Below are 21,643 nucleotides of genomic sequence, written 5' to 3'. Positions count from 1 at the left end.
TGTATGTATGTATATGTGTATATATGTATATATATTTGGAGAGGTACCTCCTCTCCACACAAACACACACACAATTACATATACACACATATATGTACGCACACATATACACATGTAAGCACACACACACATACATACAGAGAGAGGAGGAGGGAGGGAGGGAGGGAGAGAGGATGCGTGAAATGAATGAATGAATGAATAAATGACTAATAGCAGGATTCTGGGAGACAGCTCCAGATGGCCTCTGATCTAACTCCCTCCTCCCAAGTCTACCATCCTTCTCCACTCCTGTCTGCTGAGTGAAACCCACTCACTCTTCCCTCTAAACCTCCCGCTAGAAAAAATGTTTTCTCCTTTGGGAATGCCACGCCTCCTCCTTGGACAGGTGCTAAGAGAACATCCTTCCTCACACCGCCTTTTTCCCTCAGCTGCCAAAGAGCTTGAGCCCAGCAACCGCGCACAGCCTGCCGGTCAGCCAATTTGTCTCATCTGTTTGTTTTTCCTCAATTCTATTTCCCTCGTTCATTTCTGTTTAAATAATCCTAATGCCTGTGCCATTTTTAGTAGGCTGCTCTTTGGTGAGATGCCCGGGCTTGACATCAATACGATAAACCAAGAAAAAAACGTCAAGGTGATACCTTTCACCCGGCATGCAAGGCCCTCACATATTGATTCTCACTGACCTTCCCATCCTGACTGTTCTCCCAACACCTTTTCCCTACCTCTGTGCCTTTGTAGTCTTACTGCTAGGTAAGCCTCCTCTATTGCTGTTCTGTCACATTATCCATGCCTTCAAGGCCCACCTTAAAATGAAAATGCTACTTCCTTCAGGAAGTGTGTTGGAGGTGGGATCTCCCTCCTCTGAGCTCTGACTGCACTTTTGGCCCATCTGACATCATGATTCGCTTCTTCTCTTGTGTTGGGTATCTGGTCCTCTAAGTCAGTCTGTCCCACAAACCGGGAGCTCTCTCGGGGCAGGGGCTATAGTGTCCTTAGCGCCCATCACAGGGCCGGGCACATGGGAGGTACTCAGTGTCAGCTGGCTGGCTGGCTGGCTGGCTGGCCAAGGGATTAAGTGAATGCGTGGATGGAGGAAAGGGTACAGAGAATAATTAAATGAGCCTTTATGGGCGTAAATAAAGAGGAGCGGGAAAGAGAAAGTGATGCGTCAATGAGTGGATTAGTATAAGCTCTGTAAGAACCAGGGCTTTTATCTCTCACGTTCATTGCTGTAATAACCCCAGAACCCACTCGGTCAGTATTCGGTGCAGGAATGAGCAGACAAACGATATTTGAGTGAATTAATAAGGGAATGTGGCAGCTTTGGCAGAAAATGAGAGAACATCACAGGCTCATTTCCAGGGAGCCTGTGTGATCTCCCCCCTCCTTCCCCAGCCCACCCCCACCCTGCCCACTCTCCCTTCCCAGGTGAAGGACGGGACAAGCCGATAGGGAGGTCTAGGGTCACCTCTCAGGTTCTTGATGAAGTCATCTAGTTTCATCTTGCGTTCAGCCTTGACGCTGGGACTGTACATGTCGGTATTGAGGAGGATGATAGCAAAAGCAAGGATGAAGATGGTGTCTGGGTTCCGGAACTGGCGCACGAGGGCTGGGTTACACACACAGTACCGCTGGCTGCAGGGCAGGATCAGGGCCAAAGTCAGGTACCAGTGATCTTCACCTACCCACCATCCCTCCCTCCACAGCCCAGTCTGGTGCCCCCAACCCTCTTCCCCAAGAAATATTCCCAAGCCTTTCGGGCATGTCCTCTTCCTTCGGTTTCCCCAAGACTAGCATGTAAAAATCACAACCACTACCTTTTACGGAGCTCTGCTAGGGGACTTAGGTACGTTTTGTCATGTAATCCTATCACAATCCTGTAAGGTACCGATTAGCAGCCCCATTTTACAGAGGAAGTGATGAGGCCCAAAGAGAAGAGGTAACCTGCCCAAGGTAATAGAGCTGGCAAATGGCGAAGACAAGATGAAAATCCAGACCTTTCTGACTATAAGGCAAATCCTTCTGCCATTATGGGCAACAGGTTCTCGGCAATTCTTCTGTTTCCCTGCTACCTACCCCGAAGTGGTGGAGCCAGGATTTCTATCCAGGTCTGCCTGATCCCCAAAGCATGAACAGTAGAGGAGAAGAATTAAGGGCGTCGGGTCATGGAGGCAAACACACCTGGGTTTTGAGTTCAAATCCTGGCTCCACATCTTACTTGCTGTATGACCCCGAAAAGTTACTTAACCTCTCTAAATTTCCGATTTCTTATCTGCAACATGGGAATAATAATGAAAGCCCCTACCTCATAGGGTCGTTGGGAGTATTCGGCGAAATAATCGTATAAAGTGCCTAGCTCAGCACCTGATACCTGGTGAGTAGTCGACAAGCACTAGCTGTAGCTGCTGTTGTCACCTATTGGACGCCCACGTCCCAGGTGCTGAGCTAGACGCTTTAGGCTCACTACCTCTGTTCCTCACAACTGCACAACTGCCTGGCAAGATAGGACTTACAATTTCCATTTTCTGGTGAGGAAAGTATGAGGCTCAGAGAGGTGAGGGAAGGGACCCCCGGAAAGAGGGAAGCAGCTTCAGGAGTGGGAGACAGGCACACCTGAAGGCTTCGATGAGTCGCTCTACTTTCTGGGCCTCGCCTTGAACCCGGATATGGGATTGGAACTTCCGGAGTGCATCATCCAAATCCATGGAGGAGAAGTCCATCTCATCCACCACACAGCTGCGGAGCAAAGAAGTAGGTATGGCACTCTCAAGTCCTCTATAGAAAAACCTCTGCCCTACCCTGACCTGCCTGAGTGGACAAACGCCCCCAGGGCCAGACTTCCAAAATCTGGACCCATGGCCCTCGCAGGTACTTACGAGGATGGAATGTTTGAAATGGAATCCATCCCAGAAAAATCAAGGCCCGACACATGGTTACTAAGTGTCCTTTCCATTGACCCACTCTTTTCAGAGTTTGGAAAACTGAGGCCCAAAGCAGGTCAGAGGACAAGCAGGGCAACCCAGAAGACTTTTAGGGACAGGGCTAAGAGAGATCAGACCTTTTTGAAGTATACAGGGGTATGGGAGCAGGAAGATCTCTTCATCCTGTTTTGTAAGGTTTATCAGAGCGAAAAGGACCAGCTGCCCACTTCCTCCCTCCTGCCCTTGTTTTCCAGGAATCCCTGGCCCAGTCTTCCCCATCCTGGGGTCCTCACTCCAACACGTCTCTGTTGAACTGCTTCTGCCGGTTCCCTAGGAATTCCCCTATCATCTGCCGGCTCAGGCCTTTCCGTTCCAGGATAAAGTGAGCCACTCCCACCGGTGTGTCTGACAGGAAGCCCCGCTCAATCAGATACTGGATGCCCTTCTCTGGCTTCCTGCAGAAAGAGGGGAGGTAGATGAGATGACTGTCCTCAGAAGAACTCGGCCGTCTGTCCCATGGCTTGAACTAATTTGGGGCCCAACCGTAGCCTCGGAGAACCAAGGAAGTTGAATATAGAATTTGGTCCAATCCCTTCACGGCACAGATGGGAACACTGAGGCCCAAGGAGAGGAAGCCACTCTCACAGAGCTTCCAAATTCCAAGGTATCCTCAACCCAACTTCCTCCTTCCTGGGAGCCACACTACGATGGAAAAAAAAATTAAGATCTAATGAGAGGCTGCTCTATGCCAGGGGTTTCCATACTCCCAGCAGGCACAGAGGACTCCTGGGAAAAGGCCTGAGCTCCAGGCTATGCCCTTCTTCCCGGGTCACAGACCCTCCAAATAGGAAACCAAAGAAGTTACTTTGTCTGCATCCCACATTGCGCCCAGACAAGGTATTACCCAGCCTCTGTGGGTGGTTCAACCGACAAGATACGCCCTGCTTTCCACGAGGCCAAATCCAGGTCTGAACTGTCCCGTATTCAGAACCCCAGAGCCTTAGGCCCCCCACGAGGCTGGAATTTGGAAGAGCCTTTGGTGCCACCAGAGTCTCAAGTCCGTTACTTACCAGTTGTATGACTCAGGACAACTCCTCTTACTTCTCCAAGCCTCGGTTCCTTCTCTATAAAACAGGGACACTACTTCCCACCTTCCTGAGCTATTTTGAGAAGTAAATACAGGTGGCAGTGTCTACTAGGCTATGAAGACATAGGCCACTCGCTTTCTCATTCTTTTCTGCCCAAATGTCACACTTCCACCCAGCTCCTAAGCACCTGGCACAAGACCAGGCATCTAGAAAGAGCTCGGTCACGGTCACGGACTACTCCAGCACCCCACCCTGCGCCCCCAGTGCCTCAAATATACACACCCTGCTAATCAATAGATGGAAGCCCTGAAGCCCAAGGAAGGAACACACCTTGCCCAGAGCTGCACACAGCATTTGGCCGAAGTCGGTTTAGGGGTCCAGGGCTCCTGTGACTCGGGGCATGGCTCTTGATACCTCACATCGCCTCCCCACCATAAAGTGGATGTGGGGGAACCAAGGTTCAGAACCCATCCCTATAGACAGCGAACTGGGGAGAAGGAATCTTCTTGCCCAAAGTCCCACAGCCAGTCAGAGGCAGTATTAGGCCTAGAGCTGCCTCTGACGGAAGTAGGGGTGTGTGTGTGTGTGTGTGTGTGTGTGTGTGTGTGTGTGTGTGTGTGTGTGTGTGTGTGTGTGTGTGTGTGTAGGGGTGTGTGTGTGTGTGTTGGGGTGTGTGTGTGTGTGTGTGTGTGTGTGTGTGTGTGTGTGTGTGTGTGTGTGTGTGTGTGTGTGTGTGTTGGGGAGGGCTTTCTCTTCGGCCACCCTGCTGCCCATCCTCTTCCCTGAAAGGCCGGGGAGAAAGCCCAGTCCGCAAAACAAGAGGACTGCGGAAGCAGGGTCTCTGCTTGGAGTTCAGCCCTCGAGGTCCAAGCGCCCCTAGCAGGGGAGGGAGGGGTGAGGAGGCAGGATAGCGAGCACGTACTTGTTGAACAGGTTGAGGCCAATTCTGTAGTGCCGCCTCTGCACCACGTCGTTGTTAAAGGCTGGCGAGTCCCAGCTGTGCCGCGTCTCCCGCTGGTAAGTCTGCTTGCACAGGCCTGTGGCTGGAGGCTCCCTCAGGCTGTCCCTCGAGGAGGAACCAGAGCTGCAGTTGATGGTCTCATTGGAATTGCTGGAGCTCTCAAGGCTCTCATTATCTCCACCATCAGAGTTCTCGCCTGCTGCCTCGCACTTCCCCAACCTCCGACCCCCAGCCACACCACTGGGCCCGGTGCCACTGTTGGGGGCTGGGGGCAGGGGCCCTGGCGGGGCTGGGGCTGGGCCCTCTGGGGCTGGGTAGTGGCGGTGTGGGATTGGGGCCCTGCCCGGTGGCCCCTTGTGCTTCAGGGTCCCATGGGGGCTGCAGCCATCAGCCTCATACACCAGCTGGCGGTGGACAGAGCCGCGATCTGAGCGGTCGCTCAGGTCCACGGAGCTGTCACTAGGAGGCTCAATGGTAAGCAGGGGAAGGTGGGCAGCCCGCAGCCGGAAATCCCGGCACTCCAAGCACCCAGGACCCCTGCGAGTGCCTTCCTCACGGGCACCATCTTCCCGGGTCCCTGGTGGCACTGGTGGAGGAACTGGTGGGAGAGCGGCTGGTGCCCAGAACTCAGGCCGGCCCTGGGGTGGGGGCTCTGTGCTGGGCAGTCGCTCAGGGGATGGTGGGGGAACTGGGTCATCCAAGTAGAGGGGAAGATCACTGAAGGATGTGGCCGAGCTGTCCTCTTGCTGTTCCTTTGACTCCCGCTTCTCCAGTTGGGCTGACCCTGGCTCCTCAGACATGGGCCCTGATGGGTGGCAGTTCAGGGCCTCATCAATGGATTCAGCCAGAGACTTTACCTGTGTGGGCGGAAAGGGGAAGGGGGAAAGGGAGAGAAAGGAAGGAAAGATGAAGGGAAGGAGGGTGGGATGGTGCAAGCGGGGAATGAGGAAGGGGGAGGAGGAGGGAGGATAGGAGGGAGGGAAAGAGGGGGAATCTTCCTAGTGGGTCAGCCAAGAAGAAGTGGGTCCCCTCCCCCGCCTCCACAGGTTCTCTGCAGTATATAAAACAACTCCCAGGGAGCCATTGTGAGCTCACAGGAGCCTGGTAATGGCGCCAAGTTCGCTTCTCAGATATCTCAATACCTCCTTCATGTCCCTATAGACCCAAGCCAAATGCCACCTCCTCCTTGATTTAATCCATATTTCTTGCCTCTGCCATCCCCCAGGGTAAACCCAAATCTCGGCTTCCTCCAGGCTCCCAGAGCCCTCCATCTGGTTCTGTCTTAGGAAATGCATAATATTTATTATGTGAGAATCCAAACCATGGCTGGTAACTCGGCTTCTCTGTGGTATCCAGCCTCCAAACTGGTCTCTAATGATCCCTACCTCTTGGTATCTACACCCTTATGTACCACACTGTCCCAGACGTGGTCTGTGGAACCAACAGTATATGGCAGAAGGGATGGGATGTCACTTCCGAGATTAGGTTATGAAAGACTACAGCTTCCTTCTTGAGCACCTCTCTTCACTCTGCTCTTGCGCTCTTGCTCTCTCTCTCTCTCTCTCTCTCTCTCTCTCTCTCTCTCAGACCCCTTGCTCTGGGGGAAGCCACACCATGAGCAGTCCTGTGGAGATGCCCACATGGTGAGGACCTGAATCCTCCTGCCAGTAGTCAAGTGAGTGAGTTTGGAAGCAGACCCATCAGCCCCAGTCAAGTCTTCAGAGACTGTGGTCCCACCCTACAGCCTGATTGCAGCCTCATGGGAGACCCTGAGCCAGAACCACCAGCCAAGCCACTCCCAGGTTCCTGGCCCTCAGAAACTGTATGAAGTAATACATGTTTCTTGCTTAAGCTCAGTCTTTAAGTTCAGTTTTAAGCTACTGAATTTTGGGGTCATTTGTTACACAGCAATGTAACTAATACATGTAACTAATGTACTTCTCCATCGGATGTGGATAGCACTGATAGCTGGGCCCAGGCCTAGTTCCTCAATCTCTGCACCAGACTGTGAGCCCCTCTCCCCCATTCTCCCCTTGATCTTTTCTCATGGCTTGGAGCACACTATTTCAGGAGACAGTCATGCATACACGTCTGCCATTTCCTACTGGCCTCGGATATCCTTAAGAACAAGGACCCTGGATGGCTCTCATCTGTCTCCATCACGGTACCCAGCACAGAGCCTGGTCCCTAGTAGTGCGGTATAAGGGAAGGGGCACAGAGTTTGGAACCAGACAGAGCTGAGTTCCACTCCAGTTTGGAGCAGTCACTTCACCTCTCAGGGACTTGGGGCCCCAGTCTCCTTCTCTGTAAAATTGGGAAAACACCACCACCACCACCACCACCCCACCCGGGTCTTGCAGACTGTTATGAGGCACACCCAGCCCCTGGCACAGAGTAGGAGCTCATCACCTGTTAGGCCTGAACTTGACAGTGGATCAAGTTCCAAAGAGTGGGAACATAAATTTTCTTATGTGTTCTCCACACCTAGATTTTTAACTTGCTTGTTTTAATGATCTGATTCTTTTCGTCTGGCCAAATCTTTCTCATCGATCTCACAGCCCCTCCTCAAATGCTTGCCAGGCAACTCCTTTTCGTATGGAATATAGGTAAAGAGCCGGAGGAGTAGCCAGCGCATGGGGACGGGGATGGGGAGGAAAGGCCCTTTGCAGGGATGCTGACCTGTTTGGAGAAGGAGTCCTCGAGCTCTGTGATGTCATTAGAAAACTCTCCAGATGTGGTGACGGAGCTTCCGCCACCATCGATGCCCCCTCCACAAGAGCCTCCGTAGGGGAGCCCTCGTTCGAGCCGGTGGCTCCGAGCACCAGCCATGGCGCCCTCGTCCAGCGAGGCAGGCTTGCCCTCGAAGTACGCGGGGTTCTGTGCCTTCTCGTACTCTTCGAAGGAGAACTGCATCCTCATGTTGGAAAGGATGATGCGGCGGGACATGCGGCTCTCTGAAGCTGAGCTGCGGAGCCGCTCAAAGTTCTTGTTCATGCGGTACTGGCGAAAGGCCGTCTGGATGGTCCTGGCAGCTCTGCGGCTCAGGAAGGAGCCCCCATACTTCCTCTCCAGCATTTCCACCTAGCAGGGGAGGGTTGAGGGGAGCAAGGTCAGAAACTCACGCTAGCCTCATTCATCTCCCTGGGCCTCAACCACACCACCGCCCCCCCCCCCCGCCCCGCCCCAGTCACAGGGAACTGCCTAGAGCTGCCTGGACATGCCAGGCTGGGCTCTGTGTGGTATCCTCACTTTAATCTTCGATAGCGCTTGTCACATGGGGCTGGATTGTGGTTTTCTTTCTTATTTACAAGTAGAGGTACATTATTCCAAAAAAAAAAAAAAAGTTCGAAAAAAACCCCAGAGAAGCCAAAAATGGAGAGAAAGTAAGAAATAAATTGAGAGCCGGAAGGAGGAAAGGAAAGAGGAAGAGAGAGAAAGAAGATGAAGAGGGAGGAAGGGAGGGGGAGTGGGGAGAGAGGGAAAGAAAGAAGGAAGGAACAAAGAGAGGAAGGAAGATTGGTTCGCCTAAAGTCCCGATACCTAGGAATAACCACAATTAACATTTTGGTATATGTCCTTCCAGGTTTGGTTTTTGTTTTGTTTTGTTTTTTTCTATACATGGTATTTTGTGCACCCCCCACCTTTTTTTTAAGCCAAATGATATCTTGTGTGATATATGTGATATACTATAGCACACTCTTCTGAAAGTGTCAAGGTATGTGTGTGCTTCTTCTATTTGACAGATTTTTGGAGGACTGGGTGCGGGTCTCATTCATCTTTATGTCTCCAGCACAGGCTTGGAGCTCAGTCGATGTTCGTTGAGTGAACAGGAGACTCCGCAGATGGGTGATGAATGAGTGGGTGAATCCCCAGTAGGGTGAAGGATCTTAGAGCTAGTCTCCCATTCTAGGCTCCCTATCCCTCCCTGGATACCACCCTCAAGTGCCACATCCCGATCCCTCCCTTGGTTCTCTCGCACCCCCATTCCCGCTCCCAGCTCCCATTCCCAGCCAGAGCCATCTCCTCTGCACCTTCTTGTCCTGCAGGTCCGTGGAGAGTTCATAGCTGTCCGATAGGGCCTTGGAGCGCTTTATCTCCTCCTCCTCCTGCTTCCTCAGGGCGACACTGGCTGGCTGGAGGCGAGCTCGCTGAGCCCAGGGAAGGCCCACCCCAGCTGGGGGGCCCCCCATGTGGCTGCTGGTGGGGGGCAGCTGACTCAGCCGGTAGGGGGGTTGGCTCCCAGGACTATCAACCGCTGTGCTCAGGTCACTGCCTGGGGCATCACCCTCCACACTGTGGGGATGAGATAAGATGAGCCAGGATGTGGGACCAGGAGATGGGCCTGCTCAGCCAGACTGAATGTGGGTGGACCAGATCCCTTCCCACAACACCATCCTCCCCAGCTTCCTCACAGACATAGGAACCCCAACATTTAAAGGCCAGAGGGGAGTTCTACCCTCCCCCCCAAGCTGCCTTTTGCAGTCCCTTCCCTTCAGGCCCCCTTGTCTTCGCAGCCCTACCCTCAGTGCCCTTCCGCCCCACCGCTCACAGCTCCAGCTGCTTCGACTCCTTTACCTCAAGGCTGGGTCTTCTCACAGGCTTGTCCCCATTCCTACTCACCCCGCATGCCTGGTCCCTTCATGGCCACGTCCCCTCACAGCCTTATCCCCAGACCAGTTTCCTCCCAGTCTTGTCCACTCAAGTCCCTTTTTCTAATAGTCCTGGCCCCTAACAATTCCATCCCCAAACCCTCCTTCCTTTCATGGACCAGTTCCCTCACAGCAACCCCCCCGGCCCCTTCCCCTCTCAGCTCCAGCCCCTCATGGCTCTGTTCCCAACACTGTGTGCTGCAGTTTCCCTCCCAGCCTGATCCCCCGGCACCACCCCAGATCAGCCCTGACCCCAGGCCTGGGGCCCACTCCTGCATCCTGAGCCTCCAGACTCACCCCTCCCCTCCCCAGCCCTGCCCCCTACAGCCCCACCCCTGTCCTCAGCTGCCTGGACACTGGCCTGGCCAGTTCCCAGGGTTCCCTGGCTGCAAGGGCTCAGGCTCCGAGACAGCGAGAGGTGCCTCCAATTCAGCATCCTCACAGGTAAAGAGCTGCCCTGCGGGGCAACTTCTTTTTTCTCCTCATGGCCTCCTCTGCTCAGCTGGGGGCGGGGGGACAAAAGTCTTGAGGTCGAAGACTGGCAGGAGCGGGGCACTGGGCCTTGCCTGCCCTGGTTACCCAGAGCTGTTGTTCCGCCAGACCTGCTCCCATGGTGCCATGGCAACCGGGCTGCCAGGGAACCCAGGTGGCGACAGCGCCCAGGCGCCCTGAGCCTAGCAGGCAAGGTGAGGAGCCACAGAGGTGAGGAGAATGGAGAAGGGGGGGCCGGGAGGGAAGAGACAGGTGGGTGAAGCATGGGGGTTGTGGGGGGAATGGGTGTGGTGGAGCCCAGAGAATGGTCTGGTTTGGGCAGGCACATGGTTGACAGGGCTCTTGGCTGGAAAGGCTTAAGGGGCCACTCCCCAACCCCTACTTGGCAGAGGCCAGGACGCAGGGCAGGGCAAGCTGGGCTGGATGTAGGGGAATTCCCTACCTGTGTAGGAACTTAAGCTGCATCAGACCTGCCAGCCTTGCGGGAGAGCACTTTGGGCTGGGGGCTGGGTGCAGGGGGGGAGGCTGCACCCACCCAACAGGCCCGGTCCCGGGCTGCAGGGGTAGAGCTCAGCTCTACCCTAGAGGGCCGCCCCCCCCCCCCCGCCCACCATTCATCCTCCACCCTCCCAACGTCAGTCTATAACATTGTCAGGAGCAAGGCAGAAACAGACTGGGGAACTGCCCTCTACCCCAAATCCTCTCTCCTCCTGGATCTCAGGGGCTTGTGAAGACCCACTTTGGGGGTCAGACCTAGTCTAGCCCCTCCCCAACCAACCCAGGCATCTAAGATGCTCCTCAGGACTGAAGGATCCCGCCCATCAACCTTTCAAATCTCTCCCTCTCAGCACACAGCTCAAACCCCGATTTGATCCAATTGTCTCCTCTGTTCATGAACCATCCATAGCTCCCGCTGCCCACAAGAGATAGCCCAAGTTTCTCATTCTGGCACTTGAGGCTTCTCAAAGATACAATAGCTAATGCTTATAGAGCACTTAGCACGTCAGGCACTGTTCTTACCACTTCACGTTTAGTAACCTGTTTACTCTTCAAAACAACCCTACAAGATAGGTATCGTGATTTATCTTCATTTTATACATCCAGAAACTGAGGCCCAGAGAGGGTAAGTAACTTATCAGTGGTCACACAGCTACTAATGCTAGAGCCAGGATTCAAATCCAGGCAGTCTGACTCCAGAGCTCACGCTCTTAAACATTCAACTAGTCTGCCGGGTGAGCTGCCAGCCCCCCATCCCATCCACCCTTCCCTCCAGCCTGGCCCAGATCCTGTTTCTCCCAAATACTCCTCTGCTTCCCACCTCCCAAGCTGCTCATACAGTACCTTCCACCTGGAATGCAGTCCCTATCATCTCTGCCATCTGCAATCTGAGAAATCCCCCCACACCCTACTTCTATCAAGATTCAGGTCATATGCCACCACTAAGAAGCCCTCCTGAAGCCCGCCTCCAGCCAGAAATTATTGCTGATCCTGTTCAGAGCTCCCACACACAGCACATGTCTGTCCTTCTTTTTATGGTACAGGTTAGCTTTGGCAAAGCGTGACAGCTATTTGTGTTCATAACTCCCAGAATCCCAGCACAGGAAGAGAATTTGGTAATCTCCTAGCCAGCACCGAGCACAAGGCCTGGAACAGAGTAGCTCGATAAAAGCTTCTGGAGTGAAGGAGTCTATGAACGAGCTCTGGCGGCTGTGCTAATAAATCCTCCCACCTGAGCCTTGACCTCCACCACCAGTGTCCTCTTCCCATCCCTTCTCCAGCCTGCGGCCAGAGAGAGCCCTCCAAAGTACAGATCTGACCATTTTACTCTCCCACTAAACCATTCCCCCAGCTCCTCAGAACTCATTCAACGAACAACAGGTGAGCATTTTCCATGTGGCAGGCACAGTGCTGGGTGCTGAGTATATAACAGTGAACAAGACACATAAGATGTGCTCCCTAGGGGAGGTGACATTCTAGTGGGAGAGGCAGACTGTGAATATACACTATTGTTTCAGGTAGAGATAAGTGCTAGGAAGGAAAATACGGCAGAGTGATCCAAGGTGCTGTTTTCAACATGGCGGTCAGGGAAGGTCTTTTTGAAGAAACGGCATATAAGCTGAGCCCCGAGGGAAGTGAGGGAGTGAGTTCTGGGGTCACCTGAGGCCAAAGGAGTCCAGACAGAAGGTAGAGCAATGCCCGGCATGTTTAAGAAACAGCAAGGAGGCCAGTATTTGCTGGAGTGGGGTGAATGAGGGGAGGGTGAGAGGAGGTAAGATCAGAGGGGGAACGGGGACCAAATCGTGAAGGACATTGAGCCCGCGATAAAGACTTTGGCTTTTGCTCTGATTGAGAGGAGCAGAAGAGGGACGTGGTCTACCTTAGGCTTTATAGGAATCATCACCCAGGGGATAACCTCTAACTACCTCAGCAGAGCGGTGGATGGCTCTCCTGACCTGACCCCTGCCTCATATACCTTCTGCCCCATGACTTCAACCTGGCTACCTCCTGTTCACCCTTCAACATTTAGCTCACGTGTGCCCTTCCATGCCTACCTGCCCCCTCCACACGGGTTGGCTTACAGGTCCTTCCTCTGCTGCCACGGGGCCTTATGGTCACCTCTATCCCTAGGGCAAGAGCATTAATGAGCTGACTGAATCCTTGAAACTTATCGAGGAAGACGCCATTAGCCCCGTGTTATAGATGAGGACACAGAGGCTCAGAGAGGTGATATAAACTTGCTTAAGGTCACACAGCCTATTAAGTGAGAAAGTCAGGATGCAAACACAGGGCCCAGGCTGTTTTTTCATGACATCTCGCTGCCTCTCGCCACTTCTGGCTCCATGCTGCCCCTGGTTCTCCACTCATTGGCAATTCTTCCCTTCGGAGCTGGCCCCCAACTGTGGTTGCCAAGGGAAGAGTGGCAGGGAGGTCAGGCTATCAGCACAGCCTCCCCAAAGAGGGCCTGGCAAAAAGGACAGTGCTTGAGGGTGTTTTTCCTGATATCATACATCCTGCTGAAGAGACCAGACCTGGGCATGTGAAATCCCTTTACTCAGGGCCCCCAAAACACTGAGGGGCATGCTGATCACATGGAAAAATCTCTTCTCTCTCTCTCTCTCTCATATGCATGCATACACACGCGCACGTGCATAATATGGGCAGGAAAAAGCTGGGAAGCCTGGCTTCAAGTCTTGAGTGCCATTTACCAGCCGTGTGAGCTTGGGCATGTCCCTTTACCTCCCTGCACTTGTTTTTCATCTGTGCAGGGCTAGAGGGAAACGCAATTCCCTCTTTGGATTCCTGGACTTCAGAAAGGGCCTGGGAGAACCCTCCCCCCCATCCCGGACTCCTCCCACCAGGAGCAAAGAACACAAGAACACACACACACGTGCCTATGTGCACTGTCTTCTGGGCCATTCTGTGGGGGAAACTGAAGCGCATCCTCTGCAGCGGGGGAAATAAACCACGTTACACAAATAACCACAGTACAAAGCTGAAAGTTCTCAAGGCTAGGGAACAGAGGAAGTGCTGGGGGAGCTCAGGAGAGAGATTCCTTCGGCTTGGGGGTGGCTGAGCAGAATAAAAATAAACTCACACTTACAGTGCACCTTCCCTGTGTCAGGCATTTTCCGCACATTATTTAATCTGCATGACAAACGTGAAGGAAGAATTAGGATTCCTATTTTGCAGGTGAAGAAAAAGGCTCTGAGGGGGAAAGTAACTGCCAAAGGTCTCAGAGTTAGCATGTGGCAGAACAGGAATCCAAAGCCCAGAGCCTGGACTAGTTCCCCTGCTGCCTTAGAGGCTTCCCTGGGGAGAAAGCGTTGACCTGGGCCTTGCCTAGGAGGAGCTGGTAGAAGTGAGTGAGTGACCTTGTGTGAGCCAAAGCACTAAGATGGGGAGAAGCAGGGCATGACATTCTGTAGGGATTTAGGGTGGCCTGCCCGCAGGGTGGGGCATTGACTCTCCCAGGATGCTGCTCCTAATGGGAGGTCTCTTTCCCTCCTTCTCTTTATTGGCACTGCCCGGAGCCAGGCAGCCAGCAGGGGACAGGATCAGGATGCAGTTGCCATGGAAATGAATGGGGGCTGTCGCTATGGATACCATAAGATGAGGGCAAGAGGAAGCTAGGGATGCTGAGGACTATCCCCATGACAACTTAGGCTGGAAGGGGCGGGGGACTAGAAGTGGGAGACAAGAAAACCAGAGGAGAAGGTCAGCGCACCTAGATGAGAGCAGGGGCTTCGGGCCCTGGAGGAACACTGGGTCAGGAGACCGGACAAAGGGGTGGGTGGGGCAGAGGGGCCGAGGGACCCCAATCACCTCCGTCTCCTCTGATGGTTCTTCTGCAAGCTGTTTCTGCTGCCCAATCCCAGTGCCGTGGAGATTCCAAACCCAAGGCCAGCCCGGCTTGGCACAGGGGCTGGCAGGGGAGGTGGCCATCATAGGGGCTGACTGGGGAGACAGCAGGCAAACGTGGGCTTGGGGGCACGCAGACCTGGGCTTGAATCCCAGCTCTACTTCTTTGCAGTCCTAAAGAGAATTGCTGTCCTTTACTGAGTACCTACTTTTGGCTAGGCCTAGTCACTCTGCAAGGTCCGAATTGTTCTCCCTGAAGGAGATGGCAGATGAGGAGACTGAAGTGCAGAGGGATGAAGTAATCTCAAAGCTCAGCAGTGGTGGAGCCAGAAGCCAAATCAACACTCCTGTTCTAATCCCCCCGCCCCACCCTGGCCCTCAACACTGAACTGCCCCTCCCAGGTCTGGTCTGCATTCTCCAGCTCCCTGTGCCTTCCCACAGTGACATGTAGGGGTCCAGATGCTGGGTAAATATCTGTGGAGTGTGAGAAGAAGCAACCCAGGAGGAAGCAGGAAAGACTGAGGTTAGATGGAAGGAGTGCCTGACTTCGAGAAGAGTGAGTCATGGGTTTGACTGGCCACGGGGAGAAGAGCCACAGAACAGGGATGGGCTTTATGAACCGTCCAATCCCCAAGATCCAAATTGAGGCCCACAAAGTCAAAGTGACGTGCCCAAGGTCGTGAAGAATGAGAACCCAAATCCCCTACCTTCCAGGCCAGTGTCCCCACTTTTAGTGTGAGCGGCGCCTTGACTGTCCAGCTCCCCCCAAGCCCTGCGCCTTGAAGTTCCCAGACAACAGCTGGGCAAAAGCAGGCAACTTGCACTTGCCAGGCTAGGAAGCCCAGTGCCCGTGCTCATACTCTTCCTTTGTTTCTTCTGCCCAGGATGGCCTGCCTCTCCCCTTGGCCCCAGACCTCATCTGCATCTTGCAGCACTCTGAGCAGGTGAGCCCTTCCGGAAAGTCAATTCTGACTCACTTCCCCCCCCCCGCCCCCCCACCAACAGAACCTGACAGGGTCCGCTACTCCCTCCTCTGCGTCTTGTGCACCCTCACCTCACGGGCGGTCCTTATCGGCAGCTAACTTGTGATACCCCCTTGAAGTGTCCCTCCCCTTCCCTGCTCCTGTCTCCCAACGGCAGTGGCCGGGTATGAGTCACACCTCTGTGGACCCTGCATGCCCAGGCCAGGGCCCAGCACACAGCACGTGCTCAGCAGCCACCTCGGTCCCCTAAGACAGGTAGCAGTCGTGTGTGTCTGAGTGTGTGTGACCATCCTGCCTGACAACTGTCACCCTAAAAGCCACAGCCCCACATGCTCAAAAGCCACCCACACCCAGTCTTGTGATTATCTCTACCGGGCCGACACAGAGAGCCTGCCAGGCACAGAAGGTCAGCACCTCACACAATCAACCTCACACACACACTCAGAATTCCTCACACCCAGCCTCACACAATCACATCCCCTTAGATACATAACAATGCCCGGCCTCTCACTACTGATCCACCTGCCTGCCACACATAAGGACACGCACACATATGCACAGGCACACACACTTCCCTCACAGCTGACAGAAACCTTCCCCCTTCCCCCAGCACAGGCCCTCGGCCAATTCAGTTGCCTACACAGGAGTCTATACCTCATTGGCTCCCACGGTGATCACCTGACCTTGGCTTGCCCTCTGCCTCCATTTTAGTTGAACTCCCACCCCCACCCTACTTCCTTGTATCTCCAGTCAGATAAAGGGTAGAATGGTCTCTCTAGCCACAGGTCATCCAGCCTCCCACTCCCTGGAGAGCCAGTTGAACAGAACAATCTACACGCCATTCCCCAGCACAACCCTGAGGCTCCCTGCCAGAGTTTTGTCCAGGCTGTGCCTGTCTCCTGTGATGCCTCTCAAACCCTTCCCAGCCTTCCACTTCTTGCCCCTCCTCCTCCAGCAAGCCCTCCTTGACACCACCATCCTCCCTAGCCCACCCTGACATACTCCCTCCTCTTTGGGCCAGGAACAGATGCTGCTCACCAGTGAAGCCGTATCTACTCCATCATTTCTGCCCCTCAGGCCCTGACTATTTTTCCAAAGGAATTCTCGTCTCCCCTGGGTGATGGAGAACTTAGGGAGAACACAGCCACTGTCTTCTTTTGGAGCCCTCACAGAATTTAGCTTAAAGCCTCGTCAGGGGACGCCTGGGTGGCTCAGTCGGTTAAGCGTCTGCCTTTGGCTCAGGTCGTGATCCCAGGGTCCTGGGTTCAGGTCCCGTATTGGGCTCCTTGCTCAGGGGGAAGCCTGCTTCTCCTTCTGCCTGCAGCTCTCCCTCTCTCTCTGACAAATAAATAAATAAATAAAATCTTTAAAAAATAAAATAATAAAATAAAGCCTTGCCCACAGTTAGGTGCTCAAGCAATGCCTTCTGGAAGAGTAAAGGAAGGAGAAGAGGAAGAGAGAGGGGGAGCAACAGAGGAAAGGCCAGAGGGAGGTGAGAAATAAATTAGAATTTGAGTAAGTGAGTAGATGAGTTGAGAGGCTGAGTGAAACAGAGAGTGAGGGAATAAGGTGAGCCTCTGGGGAAAGGACAGGACCAATGTGATGGGGATGCTGAAGGGAGGGCTGAAAGAAAGGACAGGGGGGACTCTCTTGTGGGCTCTAATCAAAGCAAGAGCCACCCATCACTGCACACTTGCCCAACTGTGCACCAGACCCTATGCTGGGCTCCTTGTGTTTCCTTGTTAATCTTCACGATAACCCACAGAGGTAGATACATTCTCACCGTGCTCGGGAGGAAAATGAAGCTCAAGCAGAAGATACTTGCTCAAGATTACACAGGCAATAAGTGAGAGAACCAGAAGGTAAACTCAGATTTGTTCAATGCCAAAGGCTTAGAAAGGGAAAGCCGGGGTATGAGCCCGCTTGGGGGGGTCTCCTGACTTTGTTCCCACCGAAGACACATTATGGAAGGTGTGGGTCCTACAGTCCAAAAAGGATACCTTCCACCCTCCTGCCAACAGCCTCCAGGGATTCTTAGAACACACTCCAGGAAGGTGCAGGAAATATTCAGGGTCATTGCATCTGGAGGAAATGGCTTCCCCTTAGATTCAGAGACCCCTAAAGTTGCAGAATCGGAACCTTGAAAGTACAGAATCGGAACCTTGAAAGTACAGAATCAAGGACTCTTACCATCACAGAATATTAAAATCATACCATCAGAAACTTTTTTAAAATAATAGAATCATGAAATCCACAGGATTGGAGACTTCCCCAAATCACAGTGTTGTGGAAATAGAAACCACAGAATTGCATGGAATGTGTCATTGAATTACCATATTTTAAACACATGTAATCATACTTCCTTAAAACTGTTGCATTTGAGATCGATAGAATGTTGGAGCTGGAGGTGCCCTTGGATATCCTCTGACCCAACCCCCCTCCACCTTTCACACACGGGGAGGGGGGGCAGAAACTAGGAAGCACAGGGACCAAGCGGCGTGTCCGGGCTGGCCAGGCTGACGGGCTGGAGAAGGCAGCAGGCTTGCCCGTGGTGAGAGCGCCGCAGCACTCATTCATTGAGTGAGTGAGTGCCTGCCTCTTGGTGCTGGCAATACCAAGAATCGAACCCTACTCTCTCTCCCAGGCCCTGTCCCAAGCCCTGGATAGGAAAGAAGGGAAAGCCCTGGTGGGGATGCGGAGAGGGAAGTGGGGGGGAGGGTGGAACATACATCAGACAGAGAGAAGAGATCAGCTTTTATTGATGGCAATTCCTTTGTACACAGCGACACGCGCACTCTGAAAGGCCTTTTCCCCCTGACCACACTTACAGAGCGCTGTGGGAGTGGCAGAGGGCATGGGACGAGGCCTTCAAGCAGCAGAGGGGATGGCAACAATGGCCACAGCGAGGGAACGAGCAACGGGGAACTAGGCAGGCCGGGTCCCGCCCCCGTCTGGTCCTCTGAGCCCTAGGCACCCTGCATCTCTGTTTGTGCTCACAGAGGACAGAGGTAGGTCCTTGGGATGTCATTTGGAGACCTCTCCAGGAGTGGCAGGCTCCAGGGTGCCTGGGAAGTGGGGTGCGGGTGCGGGAGGGTCCAGGTTCCAAGCTCCAAGCTCCAAGCTCTGCTGCTCCCACATTTTAGTCAGACCTAGGGCTCCAGCCTTTATAATTGGGGGGCTGGAGTCCAGGGGAGACAGCAGTGGGGGGGTGTGGGAATTCCAAGGAGGTGGGGGAGGAAGGGGCACGATGCTTGCCCATCCTGAAGCAGGGACAGGGTCCCATGGGGGATCGCGGGCGGTGTGGGGGGGCTGGTTAAGGCTTTTGCTTCTGCATAGAAAATGACCCTTGTCCTCTCAGTTACCGAGAGGAGGGACTACTGCACTCGGAGGCCGGACAGCAGAACTGATGAGCGTCTTCCTCTTCCTCTTCCTCAGTCTCCTCCTCCTCCTCCTCTTCCCTGGGGCCAGGAAGGGCAGGGTAGAGGCCACAGGCGGGCGGGTGACAGAGAGAGGTAGAGGCATTAGTTTGCAGAGCAGGGGAGATACATGAACGGCTTTGGAACCAGGGTGGCGGGGCTAAGATGGGGGTCTGGATGGGGAGGCCAGTGTCACCGATGATCTAGGGCCACGCCCAGCTCAGTCTCCAAAGAGGCTGCAGCAGCCCTCCCCCACACCCAAGCTGGGCTGGCTTAAGGTCATGCCCAGAGTATACCAATTCCATTTCGGACCTGACAGGTGGCCCAACCTTCATTTGAAAAGAAATAGTAGCAGCCTGCTCGGTGCTGGCTCTTTGCAGACATCACTCATTTAACCCCTGCAACAACATGGCAACATTTTAGAGATGAGGGAATTGAAGCTCAGAGAGGCTGAGATAACCTGCCCAAGGTCACATAGCTGGGTGGGTGGTAGAGTCGGGAGTTCAGCCCGGAGTTCTCAGAGCTCCAAGTCTCAGGCTCATCCCACTGGGTCCTTTAGATGAACTTGGCACAATGTCTAGAAATCTACCCTGCCCTTGAAGGACTAAGATTTGTATCTCCTGAACGCTCAGGGTCGGGGAAATCGGTGATGCTCAGAGATGGGGTGTGGAAAGCCCACAGCTTTGGAAGCAAACAGACCTGGGTTCTAACACCAGCTCTGCAAGTGCTTCCAGGCTATGTGCCCAGGCATGCTATTGCCCCTCTTGAAGCCTCAGGGTCCTCATCTGTAAAAATGGGGCTCATGATGCCAACCCCACAGGACTGTTGCAAGGACTGGAACATACGTCAAGTGCCTGGCAGAGAAGAGCAACGGGAACATGGTGGCAGTCCTTGTTAACTGTGCGGGAACTGAATTTGTTTCCCAAGGCGGCCACTGGCACCCGCATGGAAGCGCCACGGTGGCAGGGAGGAGATGGTGTGGGAGCAAGCTCCTGTCCCCGGGGTACTGCAGACGGCTACTGGGAGCCAGTCTGCGTGCGGCAGGCCCTGGAGCCGGGCTACGGTTTCGCGGCATGGATGGATGGACAGTAGGGCTCAGGGGGCCCAGCTGCCTTGGGAATGGAAAGTCTGCTCCTCTGGAGATAGCTGATGAAACAGTATCGCCCTGCTCCCAGACCCCTTGGCTCAAGAGAGGCAGGAGGTATGGAAGCCAGGTGACTGGAGGATTGGGAAGAGATGGGAAGGAAAGAGGAGAGGGACAGGCAAGGAAAGGCACTGCTGTCCATCGGACAGGCAGACGAGCCCACACACGTGCACGTAACACACACACACACACACACACACACACACGTGCGCGCACGCACACACCCCGCTCTTCATACTCAAAGCTCCCTCTGACACATTGTTCCATAGAGTCACTGAGTCAGCAGAAGCACCTGAAGCAGAGCTCAAGCCCAGGGCAAGCAGCTCGCCCTTTCTGAGTCTCCCATTCCTTACCTAGAAAAGGAGAAAACGCCACACCTCTCAAGGCTGTCACAAAGGACAAGTGATCTTCCAGGCCACCCCCCACCCCCCTTCGCATCCAGGTCAGGCCTCTGCCACCCCTCACTCCGGCCCTGCGGTCATCTCCTGGTTTCTTCTCTCTACCCTTTTGGACCCGTTAGCCTTCCTAATAAAGTCGGCAAGCATGAATCTCTTGCTTGTCTCTGCTTAGACACCCACCTTGGCTCCCCGTTGCTTCCTGGATAAAAGGTCAAGACTCTTCAGCTTGGCATTCAAGGCTCCCCCATCACATGGCCTCACTTGGCCTTCCTCGTCCGGTGGAGAAAGCATGGACTTTAGAGTTCCACAGACCTGGGTATGAATATCAGCCCCACCTCCTCCTAGCTGGGTGACCTCGGGTCCACTTCTTTACTTCTCTAGGACTTATGTTCCTCATCTACAAAGTGAGCAAATGCCCATTCCACAGGGCGTGGTGGGATTAAATGGATTCAAGTATGTCGAGCACCTGCCACAGGGTAGGTTTGGTGCTTCATACACAGTAACTGTTATTATTACTGTCAGTATCAGTGGCTCACTTCATGCTCAGCCTCCATCAAACCAGCTCGTTCGTTATTCCATTAGGATGGCTGGCCTCTTCACATCTCTGTGCCTTCGCTGACGCTGTTTCTTCCTTTTGCACACATCTTCCACTACTGAAATCCCATCTGAACATTATGGCCCAGCTTAAATGCTGCTTCCTGCAGGAAGTCCTCCCTGACTCTCAAGCAGAAGTATTCCTTGCTTCCTCCTAGCTCCCCCATTCCTGCCCTTGGCGGTTGCTCCGAACTCCACTGAAGCATTCTCTCACCAACCCCCTCAACGCCCTTGTCTTCGCCCCCACTACCCCTGCTCTACCTCTCTGTGAGAAAGAGAGGGCCCCTATACTATTTAAGGCCAGCCCCTCCACTCGGGCTCTGGAGCCCACCCCTGCTACCTCCTCCACAACAATCATCCCCTCTCCCTCCTGTGTTTCAACCTCTCTCTCTCTCTCTCTCTCTCTCTCTCTTTCTGTTGCCTCCTTCTTACCAACATTTATAGAAGCTCAAGTCTCTCCCATCTGGGAATAAAAACCCTCGATCTGCCCCCACATCTCCCTCTAGCAATCACTGTCCCTCTCTCCTCTTCACAGCTAAGCTTCTTGAGAAATTCATCTCCACTGGCCATCTCCACTTCAGTACCTCCCACGAGCTCTCCAACCCACTGCAATCTGCCTCGTGCGCCCACCCTGCCA

General features: G+C 53.8%; 1 protein-coding gene across 4 annotated transcripts in view; it reads right to left on the bottom strand.

The window, feature by feature from the left end:
- The window catches only part of IQSEC2 (IQ motif and Sec7 domain ArfGEF 2), a 76,859-nt gene that overhangs the window by 9,869 nt on the left and 45,347 nt on the right, over window positions 1–21,643 (bottom strand). For all 4 annotated transcript variants that reach the window (XM_027608812.2, XM_027608815.2, XM_027608813.2 and 1 more), the window contains 6 exons: window positions 9,002–9,263; window positions 7,650–8,051; window positions 4,932–5,827; window positions 3,215–3,376; window positions 2,614–2,736; window positions 1,469–1,635 (listed from right to left, as the gene is read on the bottom strand). In XM_027608812.2, coding sequence (XP_027464613.1) covers window positions 1,469–1,635; window positions 2,614–2,736; window positions 3,215–3,376; window positions 4,932–5,827; window positions 7,650–8,051; window positions 9,002–9,263 — 2,012 coding nt within the window. The remainder of the gene's footprint in view (window positions 1–1,468; window positions 1,636–2,613; window positions 2,737–3,214; window positions 3,377–4,931; window positions 5,828–7,649; window positions 8,052–9,001; window positions 9,264–21,643) is intronic.

The sequence above is a fragment of the Zalophus californianus genome, chromosome X (assembly GCF_009762305.2).
Source record: "Zalophus californianus isolate mZalCal1 chromosome X, mZalCal1.pri.v2, whole genome shotgun sequence".
Taxonomy (NCBI): Eukaryota; Metazoa; Chordata; class Mammalia; order Carnivora; family Otariidae; genus Zalophus; species Zalophus californianus.
Note: the sequence above shows the minus strand (reverse complement) of the source record. Positions and strands in the feature narration are given on the sequence as shown.